This window comes from Sturnira hondurensis, unplaced genomic scaffold (genome assembly GCF_014824575.4).
Source record: "Sturnira hondurensis isolate 20B ecotype Veracruz unplaced genomic scaffold, ASM1482457v3 Scaffold0022566, whole genome shotgun sequence".
NCBI lineage: Eukaryota > Metazoa > Chordata > Mammalia > Chiroptera > Phyllostomidae > Sturnira > Sturnira hondurensis.
This window is the reverse complement of record NW_028095197.1, coordinates 5197354-5223754: the sequence shown is the minus strand read 5'-3', so window position 1 is coordinate 5223754 and position 26401 is coordinate 5197354. Positions and strand designations below refer to the sequence as shown.

Here is a 26401-nt window from a genome sequence, read left to right as displayed (position 1 = left end):
ATGAAAGTAATCAATATACAAAATTTAGGGCTTTTAGTGAAAAATAGTCCCATCTGTCTTTTTCCATTTCTGAGTCTTAATTCCTACAATCACTTCTAACTCTCCTGGCATTTACCTCCATAGCTAAGTAAAGTATTATGTTTATCCTATTATATCTTGAATTTTTTAAAGACATTAGCTATTGACGTTGGAGGAGGATTTACCTCATATTCACTCCCTAGAATGCACTCGCATTTTCTTCTTTCTTCAGATTCTCAGTAAGTTATATCACAACTTTTGATTAAATCAGTTTAGTGTTTACATTATTATCTTTATTTTTTATTTTATCTTATTGATTATGCTATTACAGTTGTCCTGATTTTGCTCCCCTTTCCTTCTCTACCCAGCACCCCTCACTCCCTCAGACAGTTCCCCCACATTGTTCCTGTCCATGGGTCATGGGTACAAGTTCTTTGGCTACTGCATTTCCTATACTGTACTTTACACCCCCACTGTTATTCTGTAACTGCCTATTTGTTCTTCTTAATGCACTCACCTCTTCACCCATTCTTCCCCTCCCCACTCCCATCTGGTAACTAACTTCTTTTGCTGCTTTTAAGATTCTCTTTATCTTTAACCTTTAGCCTTTTAGTTATGATGTGTCTTGGAGTGGGCATCTTTGTACCCATCTTCTTTGGGACTCTTCTGTGATTCCTTGATTTCCACATGTATTTCCTTCACCAAATTAAGGAAGTTTTCTTTCATTCTTCAGATAGATTTCCAATTTCTTGCTCTTTCTCTTCTACTTCTGGTACGCCTATGGTGTGAATGTTGGACCTCTTAAAGTTGTCCTAGAGGATGCTTATACTATACTAATTTTTTTGGATTCTTTTTTCTTCTTGTTTTTCTGGTTGGTTCTTTTTGTTGTCCTTATGTTCCAAATCACTGATCTGATTCTTGGCTTCATTTGTTCTCCTGTTGTTTCTCTGTCAATTGTTCTTTATTTCAATTAGTGTATCCTTCGTTTCTGACTGCATCTTTTTTATGCTGCTGAGGTCCTCTCTAAGTTCCTTGAGCATCCTTACAACCAGTGATTTGAACTCTGCATCTGATAGATTGCTTATTTCTATTTCATTTAGCTCTTTTTCTAGAGTTGTGATCTGTTCTTTCATTTGGGCCATGGTTCTTTGTCTCTTCATTTTGGCAGCCTCCATGTGTTTGTTTCTATGTATTAGGTAGAGCTGCTTTGACTCCATGTCTTGGTAGTGTGGCCTAATGTAGTAGGTGTCCTGTAGGGTCCAATGGCACAGCCTCCCCTATTACCCAAGTTGAGTACTAGAGGTGTGCCCTTTGTGAGGGCTGAGCTCACTCTCCTCTTGTAGTGGAGCCTTGGTTAGAAGATCAGTGGGAGGGATTTCCCCAGGCCAGTCAGCAGCAAAGGTTGACTGTGACCACTTAGCACCAACCTCCACCCTCCATGGAGGACCAGCTGTGCAGGGGGAGGGTGGTGGTGCTCTGACATGGTCTGTAGCTGTCCACTGAGTACACTGTCCCTGGGGTTTTCTGGGTGGTGCAGGCCAAGGTCAGCCCCCACCTTTGTTTTTCCTAGGGCACCCTGCCTGAGCTGCAAAGCAATGTGTGATGTCTGCTACTTATGCTGGGCTTGGAGATTCCCAGGTGAAGCCAAGCTGTGACTCTAATCTGGCTGCCACTTGGGCTCACTGAAGCCAGCTCTTGCTTGTTTGATAGGGTTTAGGAGCCAAGACCAGCCAACCTTATGGAAAAACAGCTTGGGCAAGTAAGTTGAGTGGGGCACAGCCTCTGTGGATCTCCAAGGTGGGTCAAACAGTGTTAGCCACATTCATGGGGTCTCAGACATGGCACCAGCTTACTAGCTTTGTAGGTGTGGGGGCGGTTAGAAAAGGGACAATGGCCTTTGCTCACCTCGATGGGAGACAACTCAGTTTCTCCCTCTATACCACTCAAGCTGTGCCATTCAAGCCGCTACCTGGGTACTGGAGCTCAGAAGGAGTGGGTCTGAGTAGGTGAGTCAGTGTGTGGGTTCTTTAAGAGGAATTGTCTGGGGCTCCCACAGTTTCTTCCACCGACTCATTCCCTGCTGGTTTACAGCCAGAAGTTGTGGGAACTTATGTTCCTGGCTTGGCATTGTGGGCTGGGGCATGCGATGTGGGTCTGGGACTCCTTGTTCCCAAGATATCCCTCCTGAACTTTTATTCACCACATGTGGGTGTGGGACCAGCGCATTCCACATCTGTGCTCCTCCTACCAGTCTGGATGGATGTGGTTTCTTTCCTTTTTTTTTAAAAAAAATATTTTATTTATTTATTTATTTATTTTAGAGGTGGGGAGAGGAAAGGAGAAAGAGTGGGAGAGAAACATCAATGTGCATTTGCTTCTCATGTGTCCCCTACAGGGGACCTGGCCTGAAACCCAGGCATGTGCCCTGACTGGGAATTGAACCAGCAACCCTTTGCTTCACAGGCCCGTGCTCAATCCACTGAGCTACACCAGCCAGGGCTGGATGTGGTTTCTTTAATTTTGTAGTTGTCAGACTTCCATTCACCTCTATTTCCGATGGTTCTGAGTGTTGGTTGTTCTATATTTTAGTTGTAATTTTGATGTGGGTGTGCGAAGAGGCCAGCCGCGTCTGCCTGTACCACCCTCTTGACTCAAAGTCTCATCTTTCCATAAGTACTGCTCATAGCCAAAAATAGTTACATTGAATTTCTTACATAATTTCTGTGATTCCTTGCAATTATTGCTTGTTTTCTTTTTCCTGGTTTTCTATTACCTCTTGCTAGCTTAGCCTGAGTCTTCCCAACTATGTAAATAGTGCTTCCCTTCCCCTCTTACTGATACCCTCCCTGAGGCTCTTCTCTTTGGTCTCCATCAGGACTGGTTTCCTGGCTTGTGTACAGTGTGGTACTGGGGCTTCTTTCATCTTCCTCCTGGGAATTCTTTCCCTCTTTTGTTGGGGCATATTTTTTAGGGGCATGGTTTTTTTTCCTTTTTCATAGTTTAACCCTTGTTGTAACCCAATGGAGTACTTCTAGTAACTTCCTGAGAAAGGGTATGTTGAGGTAAATTTTTGAGACTTGTGTATGGAATATTTCTTATCTCTCTTTACTCAAGTGTTTAAAGTGTTATTTTTCTCCTTGCATTTCCTTTTTTTTCTCTGAGTCCCTTTTTTCCCTGCCCATTTGTTTGGGTGCCCATGTCTAGAAGCTTTGCTGAAATATTTCAAGTTTCTTGGCTGTTGGTCCATATTTAAGAGTGAAATGCTGAAAAGTTATTTGGAAACTCAGTGTGGGAACGAGGTGGAAACTGATAAGATTCAACCTGGAATGAATGGGTGAGGATCCTCATATATCAGTATCTGTAGAAATATTCTCTTGGACTCACAGCTTTTTCAGGGTCTAGTCCTCTAGTTTCCTATGTGGGAGAAGTGTAAACTGTCCTGGGAGCCACAGGTGGGAGGAAACTGGTGGGTGTGAAGAGTAGAGAGATCTTACTGTCTTACATACCAATTTGTAGTAGATCTCCATTTTCATTGTAGCTTCTTACTCACTACTCCTCAGTTCTATCTTGTTTTTTAGCACCCAGGATCTCAACTTTTCCAGAAAGTAAACCACCTGACTTCTCTTGAGGCTGGGGCAAGGCAGTCACCTGATGCGCTGGGTTAAGAGAGGTCCTGGGAGCTAACAGCTCTCAGTACATATTTTATCATTGCTTCATGTCCTTCTTATACCCCTCGAGAGGTATATGGTACCTCCAATTCCTAAACCTTTCTGGAATTTGCAGGGTAGGGGCTTGCTTTTTGTAGCTTCCTCATCCTTATATAGTTAGATTTCATACTTCTCTGTTCTTTGTGGCCACTGGTTCATTCACTTCTTAGTGTCTGAAATTTTAGTAACGTTTATCTTGTGCTGTTTTTTCTTCTTCAATTCTTGTTGTCTTTTTTTGATATATACTTTTGTATTTCTCTTTTGTTGTCATTGTAATAGAGTTTCTAGAGAGTGGAAATAAATTCATGTGTTCCTCCGCATTTAATTGGTTAGATGTGAGGAGTGAGTGAGGCTTTCACTCTGGGTTGTCCTTTTAGGTTTTTGGCTTGAGTAACTTGGTAAGGAATGCAAAAAGGGCAGAGTCATGAGGATGGAGGTGGGAACTAGTGATGGGGAGGTCATCACTTTTAGATGTAGTAATTTTGCAGTTGCTATGGATGTACAAGTGGAGACTTCCAGTATAAGTATAGTGCTCTCCCCCTTACCTGCATTAAAAGGTCTGAAAATATTAAATGGAAAATTCCCCCCAAAAAGAAAATTCCAGAAGTAAACAATTTGTAAGTTTTAAATTGCATGCTGTTCTGAGTAGCATGATGAAGTCTCATTTTATCCCACTGTATCCCATTAGAACATGCATCATCTTTTTTTTTTTTTTTTAAGATTTCATTTATTTTTAGAGAGAAGGGAAGGGACGAAGAAAGAGAGGGAAACATCAGTGTCTGGTTACCTCATGTGCATCCCCTGCTGGGGACCTGGAGTACAACTCAGGCACATCCCCTGGCCAGGAATTGAACAGCGACCCTTTGGTTTGCAGGCCAGCACTCAGTCCACTGAGCTACACCAGCCAGGGCTGAATCATCTTTTTGTCTAGAATATGTATGCTGTAGACACCATCCGTCCTCTAGTCACTTAGTAGCTATCTTGATTATCACATTGACTGTTAAGGCATCTGGGGGCTTATGTTCAAGTAACCATTGTAATAGCCTAATGCCTTTGTCATTCACCTCACTTCATTTCATCACATAGGGATTATATCAGCTCACATCATCACAAGAAGAAGGGTGAGTACAGCATAAGATATTTGAAGAGAGACCACAATCACATAACTTTTTTATAGTATTGTTATAATTATTCTGTTATTATTAGTTATTGTTAATCTCTTACTCTGCCTAATTTATAAGTTAAAACTTTATCACAGGTATGTATCAGGCAAAAAGAGTATATGTAGGATTCAGTATTGTCTTGTTTCAAGCATCCACTGAAGGTCTTGGAAAATAGCACTGTGAATCTAGACCTCAGCCTTGAGGTATTGGTGAGATTATAGATTTGTAAATTGCAATAGTGGTTGAAGCCATACATGTAAATATGATTACTCTCAGAAAGCATGTAGAAATAAGAAAAGTAAAAATTTGAGAAGAAAGCTATAGGGGACACTTACAGTCAACAGAGTGAACATAGAAAAGAACGGCCAGAGAGGTAAAAGGGAAGCTGAGAGAATAGGGTCAGAAAAGCCAAGAGAGGGGTTTCAGGAAGGTGAGTGGTCATCAAAGCTGACAGCAACAGAGAGCACGAGGAAGCTTCACATCAGAAAGGGGTCTGGTTTTGACTGTTAGGGTATTTGAGATGCATTTCCGGTGGAAAAGGAGACAGACAGTATGTTGCTGTGGGTTAGTATTGAATTAACTGAACAGTGAAGATAATGAGTATAGATGGCTCATGAAGCTTGGCTGTTAGAGGGAGACAGTGACGGTGAGGAGGAGTGGAGAGGGCAATGGCTAAAGAACACGGGGCAAGAGAGCGGGTTTTTTTCGTTTAAAGATGGTAGTGATTTGAAACTATTATAAACTAATGGTAAAGAGCCAGCATAGAGTATACATTGATTGTAGAGAGGCCCTGAGGAGATGGAAGTTTATTTTTATTTTATTGATTTTTCAATTTCAGTTGACATACATTATTTTATTAGTTTCAGATGTACACCCCAGTGACTAGACATTACATAAATTACTAAGTAATCCTCCTGATAAACTTTGCATCTGACACCATACACAGTTATTAGAGTATCATTGACTGTATTCTCTGTGCTGTACTTGACCTCCCCGTGTCTATTCTGTAACAGCCCATCTGTACTTCTTAATCCCTTCACCCTTCACCTTTTTTACCTGTTCTTCTGACCTCCCTCACATCTGGTGATAGTCAAAATGTTCTCTGTATCCATGAGTCTGTTTCTGTGCTGCTTTTCATTTTGTTTTTTGATTCAATTGTTGATAGGTATGTATTTATTGCCATTTTGTTGTTCATATTTTATCTTTTTTTCTTCTTAAAGAAGACCCTTTAGCATTTCATATAGTCCTGGCTTGGTGGTGATGAACTCCTTTTAGCTTTTTCTTGTCTGGGGAGCCCTTTATCTACCCTTTGAATCTAAATGATAGCTTTGCTTGGTAAAGTAATCTTGGTTGTGAAAGAGATACAAGTTTTTTTTTTTTAAATATATATTATTGATTATACCATTACAGTTGTTCTATTCCCCCTCTTCAATCCCTTCCACCCGCACCCTCCCTCCCCCACCATTCTGCCCCCCTTAGTTTATAACCACGTGTCTCAAGTTCTTTAGATTCTATATTTCCCCCACTATTCTCGCCCTCCCCCCTATTTTCTACCTACCGTCTATGCTATTTTCTGTGCCTTCTCCCCCCTTCTCCCCCTCCCACCCCCCTGTTTCTAACCCTCCATGTGTTCTTCATTTCTATGGTTCCACTCCTGATCTAGCTGTCCTCTTGGTTTGCTTTTGTTTTAGGTGTGGTTGTTAATAGCTGTGTGTTTGCTGTCCTTTCACTGTTAATATTTTTCATCTTCTTTTTCTTATATAAGTCCCTTTAGCATTTCATATAATAAGGGCTTGGTAATGATGAACTCCTTGAACTTGACCTTATCTGAGAAGCACTTTATCTGTCCTTCCATTCTAAATGAAAGTTTTGCTGGATAAAGCAATCTTGGCTGTAGGTCTTTGGATTTCATGACTTGGAATACTTCTTTCCAGCCCCTTCTTGCCTGTAAGGTCTCTTTTGAGAAATCCGCTGACAGTCTGATGGGTACTCCTTTGTAGGTGACTGTCCCCTTATCCCTTGATGCTTCTAGGATTCTCTCCTTCATTTTGGTCTTGGCTAATGTAATTATGATGTGCCTTGGTGTGTTCCTTCTTGGGTCCAACTTCTTTGGCACTCTCTGAGCTTCCTGGATTTCCTGGAAGTCTATTTCCTTTGCCAGACTGGGGAAGTTCTCCTTTATTATTTGTTCAAATATGTTTTCCACTCGTGGCTGTTTCTTTCCCCCTTCTGGTACCCCTATAATTCGGATGTTGGAACGTTTAAAGATGTCCTGGAGGTTCCTAAGCCTCTCCTCATTTTTTTGAATTCTCATTTCTTCATTCCTTTCTGGTGGGATGTTTTGTTCTTCCTTCTGGTCCATTCCATTGATTTGAGTCCCCGTTTCCTTTCCATCACTATTGGTTTCCTGTGCATCTCCCTTCATTTCAATTAGTTTAGCCTTCATATATTCCTCTAATTTGTGACTTTGTTCCTCTAATTTGTGACTATAATCTACCAGTTCTGTGATCATCCTGATAAATAGTGTCCTGAATTGTGCTTCTGAGAGGCTGGCAATTTCTTGGTCGCTGAGAGTTATTGGCTCTTGGACTTTGAGTTCTTCTTGTGCCATCTTTCGGGTTGTTCGTGCCTGTTCCATAGCAGGATCAGAGCCCTAAAATGTTCACTAGAACAGGGCAACTAAGTCACTGGGTTGTGATGTTGTATGTGGGGGCGGGGTCAAAGAGCGACAATGGCTCTCACTGGTATTGCAGGGCAACTAAGTCGCTGGGTTGTGACGCTGTATGTGGGGGCGGGGTCAAAGAGGGACTATGGCGTCCTGTCCGCTGCCTGCCACCACGGCCCTCACTGGTGCCGCAGTTGCTGCCATCACCTGGCCCACGCGTTTCATCCCACTGCTCGCGAGTGTGCCACTGCCGTCAGCCCTCGCCCCCTGGGGCCTGGGTGGTCTGTCTCACTGTGCGCGAATATGCGCCCGCGGTCTGCCCCGCACCCCAACTGGTTCTCGTCTGTCTGCGCGCCTGGGTCGGGGGCCCTGTCCTGCCCGACCCTGCTCGCTGCTGGCTCCGCCCCTCTTATCGTCCCTGTTGAATGGTTAGATGTAGTCGGACTTCCGTATAATTCAATTTTCTGTCCTTTGGTTGTGTCTTTGTTTCTCCAAACCTTTGTTGTATTCAAACTTGTTTGTGGGAGAAGGCACAGTGTTTCCACCTATGCCTCCATCTTGGCGGAAGTCCACAAGTTTTTTATTATTGCAGTAAAACATGAAAAATAAGTTACGTGAATTTTGGAATTATATATTTCAACTATAATAATCATAGAATTTAAATGTTTGGTGATGTTGCCAGATACAAACTGATTGCATTCCTATGTATCACCAGTAGTCAGTTAAATAATGCAGTGAAAAAATAGGTCTTGTTTTTATATTAACATCATTTTTAAAAGACTATTTACTTTTAGAGAGAAGGAAAGGGAGGGAGAGAAATATCAGTGTATGAGAGATACATGGGTCTGTTGTCTCTTACTCACCCCCTACTGGGGACCTGGCCTGCAACCCAGGCATGTGCTCTGACTGGGAATCGAACTGGCAACCCTTTGGTTCATAGGTCTGCGCTCAATCCCCAGAGCTACATCAGCCAGAGTAAATTAGCAGAGTTTTTTTTTTAAAGATTTTATTTATTTATCTTTAGAGAGGAAGGGAAGGAGAGAAGGAGAGAAATATCAATGTATGGTTGCCTCTCGTGAGTCCCCTGCCGGGAACTGGCCTGCAACCCAGGCATGTGCCCTGACTGGGAATCGAACCGTGATTGTGTGGTTCTCAGGCCCGCACTCAATCCACTGAGCTACACCAGCCAGGGCCAGAGTTTTAAAATCATATCCAAAACTGTTGAGTTTTCTTGGTATAACAAAAGGAAGAAAGAATAAGCATTGATCCATGTACTGGTTATATAAACTTGATATATATAATTTTGTTGTATCCTTTCAGGAGCTCTAGGAATTAGGCTTTTACTTTTTTTTAGTTCATAAGATGGGGAGTCAGAATAACATTTGGCAAATGATGTAGCCTAGGGCCATCTGTCTCCAGGGTCTACGATTCTTTCAACTCTTCATGATATAGTTGTGGGCAGTGTTGCAGTTGGCAACTTTTTGGGAGAATAATTTGTCAGTATATATCAAGAGCTGTAACCATTTGTTCTTTTTTTGGATTCAGTAATTCCTATTCTAGGAGTCTATTCTAACTAAGGTGGGAATATTTCCCAAAATAGAAAAAGCCTTATGTCTAAAGATGTTTATTGCAGCATTATTTAGATGTGTGAAATACTGGAAGTGTGTAAATGTCCATTAATATATTAATTAAATTGTTAAATATCCACTAGACATGATATATTTTATAGCCATTGAAATGTTAGTTATAGCATAGTATGATTTGATATTAGATGAAAACAGGGGAATGTATAACTTTATGTATAGCCCTGACCCAGTAGCTGAGTTGGATAGAGCATTGTCCAGATACATCAAGGTTGAAGATTTGATCCCCAGTCCAGGCACATACAAGAATCAACTGATGAGTAAATAAGTGGAACAACAAATTGATGGCTCTCTGTCTCTCTCTCTCTCCCTCTCTCCCCTATCTCTATCTCTCTATCTTCCTTCCCCCTCTCTTTCTAAAATCAATTTAAAATTTTTTAAAACTTAAAACTTTATACGTAGCATAATTGTAGCTACATTAATGAAACATGTGTAAGGGGGGAATACTAGAAGGTAATATGTAAAATGCTAACAGTGGCCGTGTTTCGATGTTGGAACTATGGGAGATTTTTGTTTTCCAAATTTTATTCATAATAAAACAAAATAGGTATGGAAAGATGGGCTTTCAGAAACCTTAGCCCACCCTGAGATTAGCCTGTGTTCCTAGGAGCATAGATTGTGGTGTGCAGAATCTAGAATCTTATGATTCCACGTAGAGTAACATAGATTGTGTTGTGTGGAATCTAATGAACAAAATGAACTAACAAGCAAAATAGAGACAGACTCAGAGCAGGCTGGCAGCTGTGGGGGCGGGGCTGTGGGGGCAGTGGAGGGATTGAACAAAAAAGAAAAAAGAGAAAGAACTCATGGACATGGACAAGTGTGATTTCTGGAGGGAGGATTGGGGGAAATGGAGGAGGGTATGGGGGGATAAATGGTCTTGAACAGACTTGAGTTGGGTAGTGAACACACAATACACAGTGAACAGATGATGTGTTTTAGAACTGTACACCTGAAACTTGTATAATTTTGTTAACCAGTGTCACCTCAATAAATTAAAAAAAAATTGTCTGTAGATGGCCAAAAATGGCTGGGTCTAGGTAGCTCACAATGTCTTCTGAACTTCATCCTTTTGGGTTTGGCTTTGAGCAATCAGGATCAGATCTTAAAAACACCCATGGGGATTATTGTACATTTGTTTTCTCATAGGCACTGAAGTGGCAGCAGCACCAGGGGTTGCTTCCTCCTGGCATGACCATAGATTTGTTCCGAGGCAAAGCAGCTGTCAAAGATGTGGAAGAAGAAAAGTTTCCTACACAGCTGAGTAGGCATATTAAGGTAGGATCCTTAGACACTCAGCCAGCTGGTAATTATTTGTTGAGGACTCAACATGTTCTTGCTCAGTCAGGCCCCTGTGCTAGGAGCTTGGGTTAGGAAGCAGAACTCATTCTCCAGCTCTGACCACATTCAGTGTTGCTGTTGGTCACTACTGGGGTCCTGTGGCCTGGCAGCGGTGCCTCTCAGCTGTATGACCTAGTGGACATACATTTGATATCTGGCCCATCATCTGCCCTGCACTTCCTACCAGGAAGCCTGCGTTTGGAAGAATGGTTAGCTGTTTGGTTAAGCCTGGGAGTGACTGAACTGTTAATATAGTTGTCTTGTTCAGCATTTGTGTTTTTGTCTGCTGCATGTTAGGCAAATTATCAGGCATGGACTGTAAAGTGAGCTTGTGTGCAGTTTGAGGAAAATAATTTTATCATCCTGTGGCTGGGTCTTGTTTTTTTTTTTTTGCAGGGGCAGGGGACCGGTGTTGGTTTTTTGTTTTTTGTTTATCATTATTTTTTTAATGTGAGACTTTTCTAGGAAAAAGCACAATCAAGTAATTGCTGCAGTTTCCAGAATTACCAATATATATGCTACTTCAGCATCTTTTTTTAGACAGGAAGGAAGGAAGGGAGAAAGAGAGGGAGAGAAACATCGATCAGTTGTCTCTCACATGCCCCCAGCAGGGACCTGGCCCGCAACCCAAGCCTGTGCCCCATAGCTTTTTGGTTTGGAGGCTGACGCCCACCCCACTGAGCCACACCAGTTGGGGCAGCATGTTTTTATATTATAGTTTCTCTCTAGGTTTCTGCTGTCATTGAATTTATGGATTTTAACATAATTCATATTCTTAAAATTTGACTTTGGCTTAGCACATGGAATTTGTCTCTTCTGGGTTTTATGTTTTGACTTGTGTTCAAAGATATTTTTGAGCAGCACTTTTCCCCCGGCTGAAGTCTTGAGACAAATAGAGATCCACTGCAATTGTGCTGCTGGGCTACGATTTTTATTGCACTTTCTTTTTTGGGCATCTAAATTGACATTTGTAACAGCATTTCTCTATACTCATCTGTCTAATGTTCTGTAGTTTTCATGTTTACTGGGAGCATGATTGCTGGTAAATGACCAGGGTGCATTTCACAGGTAAACAGTCCACGTCGGCTTTCACTAGTTTTCCTGGAATTAGTGACCTACACATTATCATTTAATTAAGAGAAGGTCATGGAAAAAAAAACAGTGATAGAACATTTGTTTACAAAATAGTGTGTGAAAACAGGTATCTGTTTTGAAAAAGTGACTTTGCCCCTTAAAGCACGATAGGAAGATATAATGCCATAGTAAGTTGAATGTTAAAATCATGCTAATAGTGTCTGATCCTGATAGAAGCTGCTTGTTTGGGTTAACAGGATTGTTCTAAGTCCCATGCTAAAATAGTTTTTTTAGGGGGCACTTTTCTTTGGAAATGTCAACTTTACATTAAAAAAACTAGTTCAGCTGAGAGCCTAAACATCAAACTGGTCAGAGAAAATATATCCACAATCTTTCTGTGTCCAGGTACAGAAATGTCTAATACTTTAATAATAAGCTAGCTATGACTATGTAAGGGCAAGGCTTCTCAAAAGGTTAAAATGAGAATTGTTATAAGGCCATTAGATAAAGATGTATCTGTTTCATTGTTCCGTTTGAAACAGTTTGGTCAGAAATCACATGTGGAGTGTGCTCGATTTTCTCCAGATGGTCAGTATCTGGTCACTGGGTCTGTTGACGGATTCATTGAAGTATGGAACTTTACAACTGGAAAAATCAGGAAGGTAAAGTATTTAAAATGTATTAATTTTTCTAGTGAAACAATGACCTATTATTGCTTTTTAAATTACTTGTTAGTTTTACAATTTAAATTTATTTTTTCTGAATGGGTGATACGTACATCTGATAGAATGTTATATAAAATAGAAAAATTGGTTACTAAAGGGTCTTGCTCCCACCCTTGTCCCTCAGCTGGTAATTTCCTTTCCTTGGTCCACCCAGGGTTACTGATTTTTTTGTGTAACCTTGCTGAAATTTTTTTGGTATATTTAAGCAATTTTTATTCCCAATCTAACCTAATTATAGTACTATTTGTGTTATTATGAATGAGAGAATATCTTTTTATGTGATAAGCCACCAATATTTCCTATTCTGTGAAGTCTGTTCATATCATTTGCCCATTTTGCTTTTGGATTGTGTCTTATTGATTTGTTGGAGCTGTTTAAAGTTTGAGAAAATCAACCTTTGTAATACTTTTCAATTTTGACTTTTGTCTTTTGATTTTGCTTACATTTTTTCTTTACATACGTAAAATTTTTTTGTATCATATTTATCCATCTTTTCTTCCACAGTTCTAATCTTTTTATGTTTTATTTTATGTTCAAATTTTGATCCATCTGGAATTTGTTTAAGGAGATAAAGTTAGTATAGATTGAATTTAATCTTTTTTCCCAAGTAGCTATTTATTGGCTATCCACTAATTTAAATTGTAATCTTCATCATGGAGTACCAAATTGTACTTGAGTAGTGAATTTATGACTAATTTTCACTTTTTCTTTATATATATATTTATTTATAGTTTGTCTTTTTTAAAGCCATGAAGCGGTCTCAGTTTATAATTAGAGAAATATAGGGATACTTTATTTGAACAATACTAGTTGATAAAATAGGAGTCACAAATAAACAGATTAGTCAGTAACATGGTTTAAGGAAAAGTAGCTAAGAACTGGGGGAAGAAAACACTAGGTTCTCACATCATACTCCCAAGGTAAATAAGTTCAGATTTATTAAAGATGTATGGTATGAAACTGGGTGGAATTTTTGCTTAGAAAAGATTAGTCAGCAAAGGATATAGGCTGTTAAATTGGCATGTCTCACAGTGTTAGTTAGAATTGTGTAAAAGTATTTATTCCCAGCATTGTCAGTTGTTATTAGGAACATGTGTGCATGTCAGACTATTTGCTTCAGAGATTTAGCATAGGTATAAGCCATTATCCTGCTTTCAGTGAGTTTGTAGAGATCTGGGGTGACTGGGTTTTGTGTTATTTTGATAGCTGATTATCTTTGTTCCCTTTAGGATCTTAAGTACCAGGCCCAGGATAACTTTATGATGATGGATGATGCTGTCCTCTGCATGTGCTTCAGCAGAGACACAGAAATGTTAGCAACTGGGGCCCAAGATGGAAAAATCAAGGTATGGATTATGGTACAAACTCTGGTATGTGGACATTTTGAGAGCTCTGTAATGAGGTAGTTAGGGTCCTACATATGGTATGCAGCTCAGTACAGCTCCTGTCTATTGAGCACCAACTTTGTTTTTTGTTTAATCCAAATAATAACTCTACTGAGGGAGGCCTAGTAATTTCTTTAAGGTCGCACAGTTAGTAAGTGATAGATCTGGACTTCAGTCCAGATCTGCTCTTGCCCTTTTTGCTGGATGCCCCCACCCTTCCTCACCTCATAGATGTTGTACTGTATTTTTTAGCGAGTGAGATGGACTGCAGCTCATTAGCTGTGGCTTGTACTTAATTGCTGGTAAAATGCCCTGAGCTAGATATAATACAGAAATGGTCTCTGCAAAGTGAACTTAAAGTCTAAATTTTTGTTTTAATAATTTACAAGGAAAGAGGTTCAGCTTTTAAGGATTCAGTTATCATTGTACTATGTGAACCAGACACATCATATTCAGCTATTAGCATGCATTTTTAATGCTGTTTTCATACAGTAGTAAGCACTGCATGTGGCTTAGCTTGGTGGGCTAGAGTAGGACACTATTTACAAGTTTTCACTATGTTTTTTTTATAAAGGTTTGGAAAATTCAGAGTGGACAGTGTTTGAGGAGATTTGAAAGGGCGCACAGTAAAGGTGTCACCTGTCTGAGCTTTTCTAAGGACAGCAGTCAGATCCTTAGTGCCTCTTTTGACCAGACAATTAGGTAAGTAAGAACCCTAAATTGCCCTCACTCAGGTTTAATATGATGCAGTACCTCGCTTCAGAGGTACTTGTGATTCCCTGTGCTTTTACCGGGATGGTATTACATGGTAGTGAGAGTATGTGAGATCTCATTCCCCAGTCAGGGTACGCTGACAACAGTGCTGTTATCTTGTCCATTGGAGTCTTTACCCACCTGCATCTTCATCATGGTAGAGGGCATATCACAAATAGAGATTCCTGGGGTCTAGCCAAGACCTAGAAGTCTGTCCATGAATAGAAGCCTGTGGTATTATTGGCATATTTTCTTCCAGTCTCTGTGCCAACCTTTATCTTAGTTTTGTTTGATTTTTTGACACAATGAAAATTATACTGCGTACATAAATGCATAGACCTATTATAACAAGAGCTTCTATAATTCATCTAAAATGCATTCAATACTTGCTCTCAACCATAACATTGAATATTAATAGTTCTTTTCATTTCCTTTTATGTGCGAAAGAATTCATGGTTTAAAATCTGGGAAAACCCTGAAGGAATTTCGTGGCCATTCTTCCTTTGTTAATGAAGCAACATTTACACAGGATGGACATTATATTATCAGTGCATCCTCTGATGGCACTGTAAAGGTGAAGTATTTGGGGGTTTCTATTCCATTTTTGCTCTCTGAAGAGGTTTCAGTGGTGGTAATAGTGAAGTAAACTTCTTTACTATCTATTTTATCTATAATTGAGGTGAGTCTGAGACAATAGTAAAAGCTTATTGGTAATTCCTATTGGCTGAGGAACCTCAAATCTCAGACCTACAAAATCAAAACAGACTTTAGCATGTATAAGGAAAGGGGAAAGGTGTGGGGTCCTAAATTTAAGTCATACCCCTCTTACAGAGTTAAATTTGATCTTGCCATAGGTATGGTCCAATTGCAGCCAATTCACAAAGGACTTGATGACCATATAAAGGGATCTTTTTTTTTTTTCATAGCCTCACCCCACCCCTGGCCCCCACATTTTTGGCCTCCCTGATAGTATTTATAGAGGAGCAGAAGATGTGTAAGAGTAGAGCCCAGCCCTTTCTCGGGTACCGCCCTCAGCTGTCCACTGAGAGTAATGGATCTTTAGTACCTTAAGAGATTTATTTTAAGAGAGGGCCTCATTTTCTTGAAAGGATGAGGAATCCAAATAGTAAATTGCTGAAGATCTTTGAGACGTTCTATATACATTCTGGACTTGCTTTTAAATTGCCTTAATTGAGTGTTTTCTAGCAAAAGACCTCAACATTCCATATACAAACACCTGAAAGTCAGACCATGCCCTGAGGTTTGTTCCGGCTTGGGAACTGAATCTGAAACCTGGGGGTAGAAGACACACACTTCCTCAGGATGAAGGGGAAAAGACACAGAGCTCTTGGTACTTGAGTCATGGGATTGCTCTCTGTGCTATGTGTAGGGCGCCACCACATGTAAAATGCCAGTGGGAGGTGGTTTTCATCTATTTTTAGAGAGAAGGGAAGGAAGGGAGAGAGGGAGACAAACATCAGTGTGTGAGAGATACATTGATCTGTTGCGTCTTGCACACCCCCAACTGGGAACCTGGCCTGCAACCCGGACACGTGCCCTGACCAGGAATCGAACCAATGACCTTTTGGTTCATAGGCTGGTGCTCAATCCACTGAGCCACACCAGCCACAGTGCAACTGGGGTTTTAGAGAGGAGACTGGGACAGATGATTACAGTGTTTATTAGGAAAGTAAACATCAGGGCAACTAGTGGGCAACTTTCCTATTAATGGGTGCTCAACATCTGTTTTGTGCCAAACTCTGTTGAAGGCACAGACAAAATACCACAAATTCCATACTTTTGAGGCATTTACACCTCATTAAGTGAGTGGTGTCCAGACAAAGCAACTCATATTTGGTCCATCCCTTGTCTTAGCACATCTCAGATGTCAATAACTGTGATGTCTGATGTAACCCTTCAGTTCCTAACAGTCCAGGGGACACAGTGAAAAGCATTAGGGTGGAGAGCTATTACCAGAAGAGATGTTGGACAGGGAGAGGTAATACAGGTGGCCAAGAGTGGCTTCCACCTCATGGATCTTCATGTGTGTGTGTCAACATTTTGACTTCTGCTCAAGGGTTTAAGATGTACGTTAGAATCATTGTGGAGCTTTATAAAATGCACATGCCTGTGCTCCACCAAATCAGAATCTCAGGATGATAGGGTCCTGAGCATGCAGTTCTAAACAGCTGCCGTTTGATTTCATTGTCCAGATGAGGGTAGTTTTGTGGTTGTTGATGACTGGCAGTATTGACACACAGCTAATTTTATTTATTTTGAGAGTACATTTATTAAAGCTGGGAACAGGGAAACAAGGAAGGGCTTAGAATGGACAGAAGGAACCGGAGAGCACCTAGGTGGAGCTGCTTTGCTCCTCTGGAAGTGTTATTATAGGAGAGAAATGAGCCGCAGCAGGGCTGCTTTGGCTCACTGAGAAGTAAGTCACAGTGACAGAGTGAGCCAAGGTGGGGCTGCTATTATTGGCTTACTGAAAAGTCAGAAAAAAGGGGCCTTGGAGACAGGTTCAGCGGCTTAGCCTGGGACAAACTGCTGCTGCCCATTTCTCCCCCATTGCAAGTCTTTGCAAGTCTTGCGGGGAGGAGAGCCTCAGAGTGTAGGAGCTTCGTGCACACCTAAGAGGAGAGAAAGGTGTGGGTGTGCTCTCTGGGAGGGAGAGCATTGACACAGCTAATTTTAAAGCTGGGTAGCTCATTGGAAAAATTTTATGAGAAAAGATCATAGATTTTTAAAGGTTTTTATTATTTAGTTTTGTGACTTTTATTTATACTAATTAGCAAATAGATGAGTACTTACTATAAATATGGCAGTGTAGGTATTTGATTAGACTGAACAATCAAGAATTTCTTTTTTTCTGAGTCAATTTTGTTCTGTTTTAGTAATCTAATTTCCGTTGTTTTAAATCCCAAAACTATAGAGATTCTTATGCTTTGGATTTGGTTATGCTTTAAATTTTTGTGTCACAGATCTGGAATATGAAGACCACAGAATGTTCAAATACTTTCAAGTCTCTGGGCAGCACAGCGGGGACAGACATCACCGTCAACAGTGTGATCCTGCTCCCCAAAAACCCGGAGCACTTTGTGGTGTGCAACAGGTCGAACACGGTGGTCATCATGAACATGCAGGGGCAGGTGAGCGCCCCAGGGCAGCGCCTTCGCCTAGAGCCTGTGGTCCTTGCCCTCTCGGCCCCCACCCCCAAACCATGTCCACTGTATTTGTTATCCAAGTGCTTGTTTAAACTGTACTCTTTGGCTTTTCAAAAGTTATCTCTTTTCCCCAAGGTTTTTGTGAATTTTGCTCTTTCTTTTGTATCCTTTGTATACATGAGGCTCTTATCTGTCTTTAAGCCTTTGCCAAGTTTCATGGAAAATTTGAAGATAACAGTTCCTGTCCGAGAGAAGGAGATAGTGTTAGTCACCAACTTGGGACATCTAGCTACCATGTGATCTAAGGAACTCTTAAAGGAGAAGGGCAACAATGTCTGCGGGATGTGTATTTGTACTCAGCACATTGGTATGGTTCCTAAGGAACCTCACTTTTATGGCATCAGGGACATTAGAAACTTCAAGGTTGAGGTCTCAAGCCTTGAGAATATGTTGTGTGATACTGAAATGTTGGCCTGGGTGTGTGGGGATTCTGCTGAGCATGGAGAATGGGGGGTGGTGTATGGAGCTGTGTGTTCCTTTAGTCCCTATAACTGATACAGATTAGTAGTTTAGAACCCCGGTGGCTGGTCTGCAGCATCTGCTGGGCCCCTGCACAATAGCCAGAGCTGCCCACTTCATAGCTTTCTTTGACTTTTTAAAGATATTTTTATTTAAAAGTTGTGTTTAGATGCCTAAAGATGTTACAGAAAACAGTAGAGTGTTCTTGTGTACCCCTTCCCTGATGATAACATCTTACATACCATAGTACAATGATCAAAACCTGGAAGTTCATATTAGTACAATTCTGTTAACTCAAATACAGCCTTATTTGGATTTCACCAGTTTTTACATTCATTCATTTTGAGGCAGGAAGTTAATAATTCTGTGAAATTTCATCATGTAGATTTATGTAAACATCACCATAATTAGGTTACAGAACTGTTTAATCACCTCCAAAGAGTCTCCCTCATAATATGTATTTATATTCAAACCCTCCCCATGAAGCCTGACCTCTGGTCTGTTTTCCATTATTATAATTTTGTCATTTTGAGACTGGTGGATAAATGGAATCCTGTGGTATGTAGCCTTTTCTGACCTTTGTACTTGGTTTTCTCTCAGCTTGATTTGTGATGATTTTAAATGGTATGCAAAATCAAGCAAGGTCCTGGAGACAGTGCCAGCCTATATGGGAGAGCGTCTCATTCTGTTGGACAGTGGGAACTGGGGGGCATGGTCCATGGAACATTGAGAACTCGTGGTATACTGACTTAGAACTCATTGTATGTGTGGTAATGAATTTGCCTTAGGGCAAAAGGACTCATTAGACTAAAGAGCGAGATTGGTGACTTGGGACATAGGAAGTTTAAGTTTCTGTCTGCCACTGACTTTAGCTACTGACTATTGCCACTGACCATTGAATGTATCTCAGGATTTAGCATATGAAGAATGGAATTGAAGATCTAATTTAAAATGTCAGTGAATGAAAATACAGTGTAACAATGTAAAGATAACCATTTAAACTTCTGCATTAGAACTGCTAATCCAAATATTTTGTTTTGGTCTGCAATATGCTGTAGATTGTCAGAAGCTTCAGCTCTGGTAAGAGAGAAGGAGGTGACTTTGTTTGCTGCGCCCTCTCTCCCCGTGGTGAATGGATCTACTGTGTGGGGGAGGACTTTGTGCTCTACTGTTTTAGCACAGTCACTGGCAAACTGGAGAGAACTTTGACAGTGAGTATTACTGACTTCAGGCTATTTAAAGAAATTAATGCTTGTGTTTTTCTGAACTCTGAAATCTTTTCCTGACTGTTACCAGTGTGAATCTTGGTATAAAAAAATTATCACTAAATAAAATTAAGGACCCATAAGTAATTGTATGTAATTACCTCCTCTGTTAAGAAAAGTCACCCTTCATTGAGAACCTCAGCTTCAAATGGGTAGGGTAGGTGTACATAGCGCAGAGAAGAAGAAAGTGAATGTGCCTGTCTCGCCTGCTAGATTATCTTTATCTTCCTCAGGGGCTTGGAGAGTGACAGAGCTAATTCTGTGCGTGCCCTTTCAAAAGCACATTACTTTTACATTATCCTTTCAAATTATTTGATTACGATGTTTTCAAGCAGCTTGATTTTTGTAAGAGTTAGTACAAGGAGTAATTAATACAGTCCCCAAATTTCAGCCAAATTTCAGTGGCTTAACTGAATGAGTTGGATAGCTCTTTTCCATCTTTTTTTTTTTTTTTTAAGATTTTATTTATTTCAGGGAGAGGGGAAGGGAGGGATAAAGAGGGAGAGAAACATCAATGTGCAGTTGCCTCTCATGCTCTGCTTCCCCCGCCATGGGGACCTGGTCTGCAACCCAGGCATGTGCCCTGACTGGGAATCAAACTGGCAACCCTTTGGTTCACAGCCAGCCCTCAATCCACTGAGCTACACCAGCCAGGCCTTCTCCATCTTTTTAGCTGTGCCATTTGAACTATGTGTCCTTTAAGATCTCAGAAAGATAGAAGGATACCTGGAGGGCTATATATATGTTTTTAAGATCCATATCTGGGAGTGGCTTCTGTTACTTTGTTTCTCATTTGTTTTTGGTTAGAATTCAGTCACATGGCCACACCCAGATGCAAGGGGGACAGGGAAAATATAAATTCTGTGGTCCAGGAAGAAATGCCATGGTGAACATACAGAAAATGATGTACATACCCAAGTTAGAGAATAACCTCTTGTCCCGTTATCATTCTTGAGTGAACTTTTGGTGCACCTGCCCTGGGAAGTCTCCAGTACTAATCTAAGACTCGAGTAAAACAAGGTGAGGTGTAGAGTGTCCTCTAGCTGAGGGCCCTGGGCAGTCCAAGTTCACTGAGTAGGAATCATTTGTTCTCAGCCACTGTCTTGGAGCAAAGTGTTATTCACACATTATGATATTATGAAAAACACTGAGTTTTGGGTTTGTGTGTATGTGTATAGCCCTTTCTGAGGCTGGCTTAGGCTTGATTCCTTTGGTGGAAAGTGGAAGGTTTGCTCTTACGCTCTCCCGCTCAGCTCTGGAAGCCTCTTCGGAGTGATTTTTCTGTAGACCTCTGTACCCTAACCCTGTGCTGTACTTTTCCCAGGTTCACGAGAAGGATGTGATTGGTATTGCACATCATCCTCATCAGAACCTGATTGCGACCTACAGTGAAGACGGACTCCTCAAACTCTGGAAACCCTAATTTGACTTTTTTCTTTATATTAGCTTGAGAGCATGTACTTAAATGAAGACATATTCCTGTGTTGCTTTTTTGGGGGTTGGAGGGGTTTCTGAGTAAATTGTCTGAATTAGGCACAAGAATAATTTTGTGAAAATTCATGTTTAAGTAGCAGCTACCCTTTTTAATATATTTTAAGGTATTCATTTGTTTCTGATTGAGGTAGTCACTTAATGTTTTCAATAATCTTTTACCCAGAAAGTGGAATAACTGCTATTTCTAGGGAACAAAGTAATCCTTTGATTATTGAAATGCTGGTTAAAATGTGCCTCCTTGCAGTAAACTTGTAAATAAGGACTATTCCATATTCAATAGCTGTTCCTTTTTTTTTTTTAGATTGTAATAAACTTTACAGCTTCCCGGGGGCTTTGTCTTTAAATGTAAATAAATGCTCCTCTAGTTAACATATTACTTAGAATCTAGTGAGGTCGGTGGGACATGGACATTATTATGCCTGAATCTTAAATGCAGCAGGGAGCCAGCTCCTGGGTGGAAGAGGAGACTGTATGGGAAAAGGTTTGATGTTGCACAGGGTCTCTCTTCACTGCCCTAACCCTTCCACTCATTTTTATAGCTGTGCCTTCTCCCATGTTCTGGCCAACCAACCTTACTGGTGGGAACTAGTTGCAGGGTCCATTATAAGAATTCAGTTTTGGCACCTCCTCTTCATTGAAGGAGGGTTCGGCATTACAAATGTGCTATTGTTCTGAAGAAAGAAAAGGAACTGAGATTTAGAAAAGTCTTTTGCCATGTGTGTCTTTACCAGTTAGCTAAAGATTAAAAGCCAACAAACCCTTGAAAATACTTGACGTGGGTGTCTCTTGTTTCAACCAAAGGTGTTGCAAGATGGAGCATCTGTGTTGTGCTAGATATCATTTCCAGAAAGTGAGACGTTATTAGTTGGTGTAGTTCTTTTATGCCCCCCTGTAATTTTAGGTACAAACTAATGGGGAGAGTTTTTAAAAACCTTTACAGTCTTATAATTTACCTTTGATTGTAATTTTAAATACAGCCTGATCCTGTGCCTAGCAAATGGTAATGTTCCATATCGGTTGAATAAATTCTTAATGGTGTTAAGAAATCCCTCTCTCCCAGCCATATTTCCCAAACTAAAAATTTTTCCTGGGACTGCTGGTCAAAATGGCAGCACAGGCAGACATGGCTCACCTTTTCACACAACCACATCAAAATTACAACTAAAATATAGAACAACCATCACTCAGAAGTTTGAATTGAATGAAAGTCTGAGTACAGAATCAAAGTAACCACATTCATCCAGACTGGTAGGAGGAGCACAGATGTGGAATGCACTGGTCCCTCATCCACATGTGTTGGATAAAATTCGGGAGGGATATCAGGAGTGAGGAGTCCCAGCCCCATGCCAACACCCCAGCCCTGGGTGTAGGAGCCAGGAATATAAGCCCCCATAACTTCTGGCTGCAGAAACCAGTAGGGATTGAGTCGGAAGAAACTGCAGGATTCCCAGTTACTGTTGAACCTACACACTGACTCACCTACTCAGATTCACTCCATCTCTGAGCTTTAGCCCGGGTAGCACCTTGAAAGGTACCAGTGGCATAGAGGGAAAAACTGATTATGTCTTGGCATCAAGGCAAGCAGAGGCCATTGTCCCTTTTCTGAACCCTCCCACTACAGAACCATCAAGCAGGTGTCATATCAGATTCCATCAACCTGGCTAACACTGACCTGCCTGCCCCGGAGATCCCAGAGATGCTGCCTCACCCAACTTACCAGCCCACCCAAGCTGCTTTTCCATATGAACAGCTGGTCTTGGCTTATGCTTCACAACTACCTAAATCCCCTCAAACAAGCAACAGCCAGCCTCACTGAGCCCTAGGCCAGGCACTAGCAGCTGCCAGCCTAGAGTCACAGCTTGGCTTTACCAGGGTGGCCCCAGGCAAAACACAGGTGGGGGCTGATTTTGGCCTGTACCATCCAGGAAACCCCAGGGACAGTACACCCAGTGGACAGCTACAGACCATGTTAGAGCATCAGCACCCTGCCCCCACACAGCTGATCCTCCATGGAGGGTGGAGGTTGGTGTTTTGTGGTCACAGCCAATCCTCCCGGCTGACTGGCCTGGGGAAATCCTCCCGTTAATCTTCCAACAGCAATGGAGGCTCAACTGCAAGAGGAGGGTGTACTCAGGCCACACGAAGGGGACACCTCAAGTACCCAGATTAGGTGATAGGGGAGGCTGTGTCACTTGACCCTACAGGACATTACATTAGGTCATACTGCCAAGACATGGAGTTAAAGCAGCTGTACCTAATACATAGAAACAAACACACGGAGGCTGCCAAAATGAGGAGACAGAAACGGCCCAAATGAAAGAACAGATCAAAACTCCAAAAAAACACACAAAAACCCTAAATGAAATGGAGATAATCAATCTATCAAATGCGGAGTTCAAACCACTGATTATAAGGATGCTCAAGGAACTTAGGGAGGACCTCAGCAGCGTAAAGGCCCAATAAAAACTGAAGGGCACAGTAATTGAAATGATGTACACTTTACAGGGAAACAAGTAGGTGGAACCAAGAACCAAATCTATGATTTGGAACATAAGGAAGCAAGCAAAAAAAACCCCCCAAAAAACCCACCACAAAATCAGCTCTGGCTAGTGTAGCTCAGTGGATTGAACACGGGCCTGTGAAGCAAAGGGTCGCCAGTTCGATTCCCCATCAGGGCACATGCCTGGGTTGCAGGCCAGGTCCCCAGTGGGGGACACATGAGAGGCAACCACATATTGATGTTTCTCTCCCACTCTTTCTCCTTCCCTTCCCCCTCTCTAAAAATAAATAAATAAAATATTTTAAAAAAATAACAGGAGAATCTTAAAAGCAGCAAGAGAAAAGCAGTTACCTACAGGGAAGTTCCCATAAGACCATCAGCTGATTTCTTACATGCAACTTTTCAGGCTAGAAGGGATTGGCAGAAATTTTTAAAGTCATGAAAAGCGGGGAACTACAGCCAAGATTGCTGTATTCAGCAAAGGTATCATTTAGAATCAAAGGGCAGATGAAGAGCTTCCCAGACAAAAAAACCCTAAAGCAGTTCATCATCACCAAATTGTTGGGAGCTGCCCTGCCTGGTTTCAGGAGCTGTAACCCACCCATGGCTAGGGCTGAGTGAATGACCTTCAGACCAAAAGCCACTAAGGAGACAAAGCTTATCTACCTGGCAGGAGCACCGCTTCTGCTCCTTTTTCCGTAACTGGTCCCCAATGCTTGATCAGTTAGCCAAGGACAGGTAAGATTCCCCAAGTGGGGGGGGAACCTAAGACAGGCACGATCATAGGAGGCCCCTGGGAAGGACTTGGGGGGGCTATGGAGAAAGGGAGTGATGGACCCTTGCCCCTCAGCTTTGACAAAGCCTGAGTCCTCATTCTGTCTGTGAGAAGTCTCCTAATTTCTTATCTTGCCTCCTCTGCCTGACTTAAACCTGAAACAATGACAGAGGGCAGTGCAGCACTGTGCTGGAAAGGACCGGCTCCCTGGGAGATCAGGCCTGAGGAAAATCCTATGAAGCTTGCTTTGCTAAGAATGCTCTGAATTAAATGATAAAGGTCCAAGCAGGAAATGAGTTTGTTTCCCAAAGTTTTGTAGCCTTTTAGCTGATAGACCATGACTCAGAATAAGCCCTAGTAGTTCTTTGTACACTATCTACTGTTTGATCCTTACTGCCTGACAATAATTAATGAGCTGTACCTGTATTCCTGTGCAAATTAAACCAAATAAAAGCCTGTCTAGGCAAGGGCGCACAGCACTCTCCCCTTGAGAGTGGCCTGTCCCTTTTCCTCCACAGGATTTAGTAGTACATGTGAATCTGTCCTGTACCTCCTCCATTAACGCCATGGACACCATGGGCCGGTGTCTGCGCCACCAAATCATTATTTAAGAAGATGACCAAAACTATAAGCAAGCCCTGGCTGGTATAGCTCAGCAGACTTTTGAGTGCTGACCTTCTAACTCATGGGTAGCCAGTCTGATTCCCTGGTGGGGCACATGCCTGGGTTGTGGGCTGGGTCTCCAGTTGGGGGTGTGAGAGGCAACTGATTGATGTATGTCTCACACATTGATGTTTGCCTTTCTCCCTCCCTTCTAAAAGTAAATAGTTGAGCAGTCACAATGGCTGTTAACTGGTAACTTTTCTGAAAAAGCAGTCTCAGGCCCTACTCGAGACCTATGGAAGCAGAAACTGGCAGTAGTACTCAGCAAGCACACGCGAATCTGAGAATCAGTAGACTAGAGGGCAGTTTCCTCACCTACAAAGTACAGCTATCCCTTGGTACCTGTAGTGGATTGGGTCCCAGACCCCCAGGAGATACCAAAACTGGGACGATGCTCAAGACCCCTTAGATAAAAATGATTCACATTCAGGTTACAGCAGGGTACAGCCATGTATCATTCTTTTGGCAAATTCAAGTTTTGCTTTTTGGAACTTTCTGGGATGTTTTCCCCCCAATATTTTTCAACTCATAATTTGTTTAATCTGTGGTTACAGAACTTGAGATAGAGGGCTGGTTTGATCCTTGTTCTGCCAGTCTCACGGAGTTGTGAAGTGATAAAGGTGCAAGATTTCAGAAACCCTTGTGTATTTGTATTGTAGCTCACTAGCATTTTCTTTCCCTGTGCTTTCAGGGCCTGTGCTTCATTTTTCCAGTTATTTCAAAAGGAAAATTGTGACGTCTAAGCTGGGATGCTCCCTTGGTCTCAGCCTCAGTATCTCATTTGCAGTGGCAAGGGCTGCCATTAGTTGAACTTCCACATTAATTCTATGTGGCACTTCTGTCCTAGATGGAAATCACAATCACATCCCCACATTGATAAGTATTGAAACTTGGCTGTACCCAAACACCTAGATTTTAAAACTTCCCAGGTAATTCAATTTGCAGCCAAGGTTGAAAACCAGCACTGTATGCAAAAAACAGATTTGATGCTAACTTTTACACACAGGAAGGTTGTACACAGTACCCTTGAGGGGCATAATTGGTCTCTATTCTCACTCCCTGAAAGTGTGAATGGGTGGGGGTAAGCATCATAGAGAAAGCAGGTAGTGCTGAGGTCAGGAAATGCACTTGTATTTCTGTGATAACCTTGGCCAATGTTCTAAGAGGCATTTTTTTTAAGACTACAAACCTGTCAAGTTTCTGCCTCTCCAGACTATTTTCTTTTACTGATTTCTATTTTCTTTTAAAAGTTCTATGTGGTAAGATATATAAAATTTACTTTGAAACATTTTTAAGTGTACAATTCAATGTTATACAACCACCACTATCTCCAAAACTTTTTATCACCCCAGACAGAAAAATTATGCACCAATTCTCCATTTATATTCCCCCCCTACACAAATGTCTATGGCATTTGTGTAGCTGGAAGCATAACATACAGTATCAGTCCTTTTGCATGTCATATTTAAGGTGGGTGAGAGTAGGTTTTGTATGATCTAGTGATTAATATTGGAACAAACTGTTTCATGTACTCACAATTGTAA

At 41.4% G+C, this 26401-nt stretch overlaps 1 protein-coding gene across 1 annotated transcript in view; it reads left to right on the top strand.

Moving 5' to 3' along the window:
• SMU1 (SMU1 DNA replication regulator and spliceosomal factor) overlaps positions 1 to 21688 on the top strand; it is a 30850-nt gene extending 9162 nt beyond the window's left edge. The window contains exons 5-12 of the mRNA XM_037035764.1: positions 10346 to 10474; positions 12154 to 12273; positions 13566 to 13682; positions 14296 to 14423; positions 14922 to 15048; positions 17459 to 17626; positions 19219 to 19371; positions 20750 to 21688. Of these exons, the coding sequence (XP_036891659.1) occupies positions 10346 to 10474; positions 12154 to 12273; positions 13566 to 13682; positions 14296 to 14423; positions 14922 to 15048; positions 17459 to 17626; positions 19219 to 19371; positions 20750 to 20848 (1041 nt within the window). The 3' untranslated portion in view covers positions 20849 to 21688. The remainder of the gene's footprint in view (positions 1 to 10345; positions 10475 to 12153; positions 12274 to 13565; positions 13683 to 14295; positions 14424 to 14921; positions 15049 to 17458; positions 17627 to 19218; positions 19372 to 20749) is intronic.
• The last annotated feature ends 4713 nt before the right edge of the window (positions 21689 to 26401 follow it).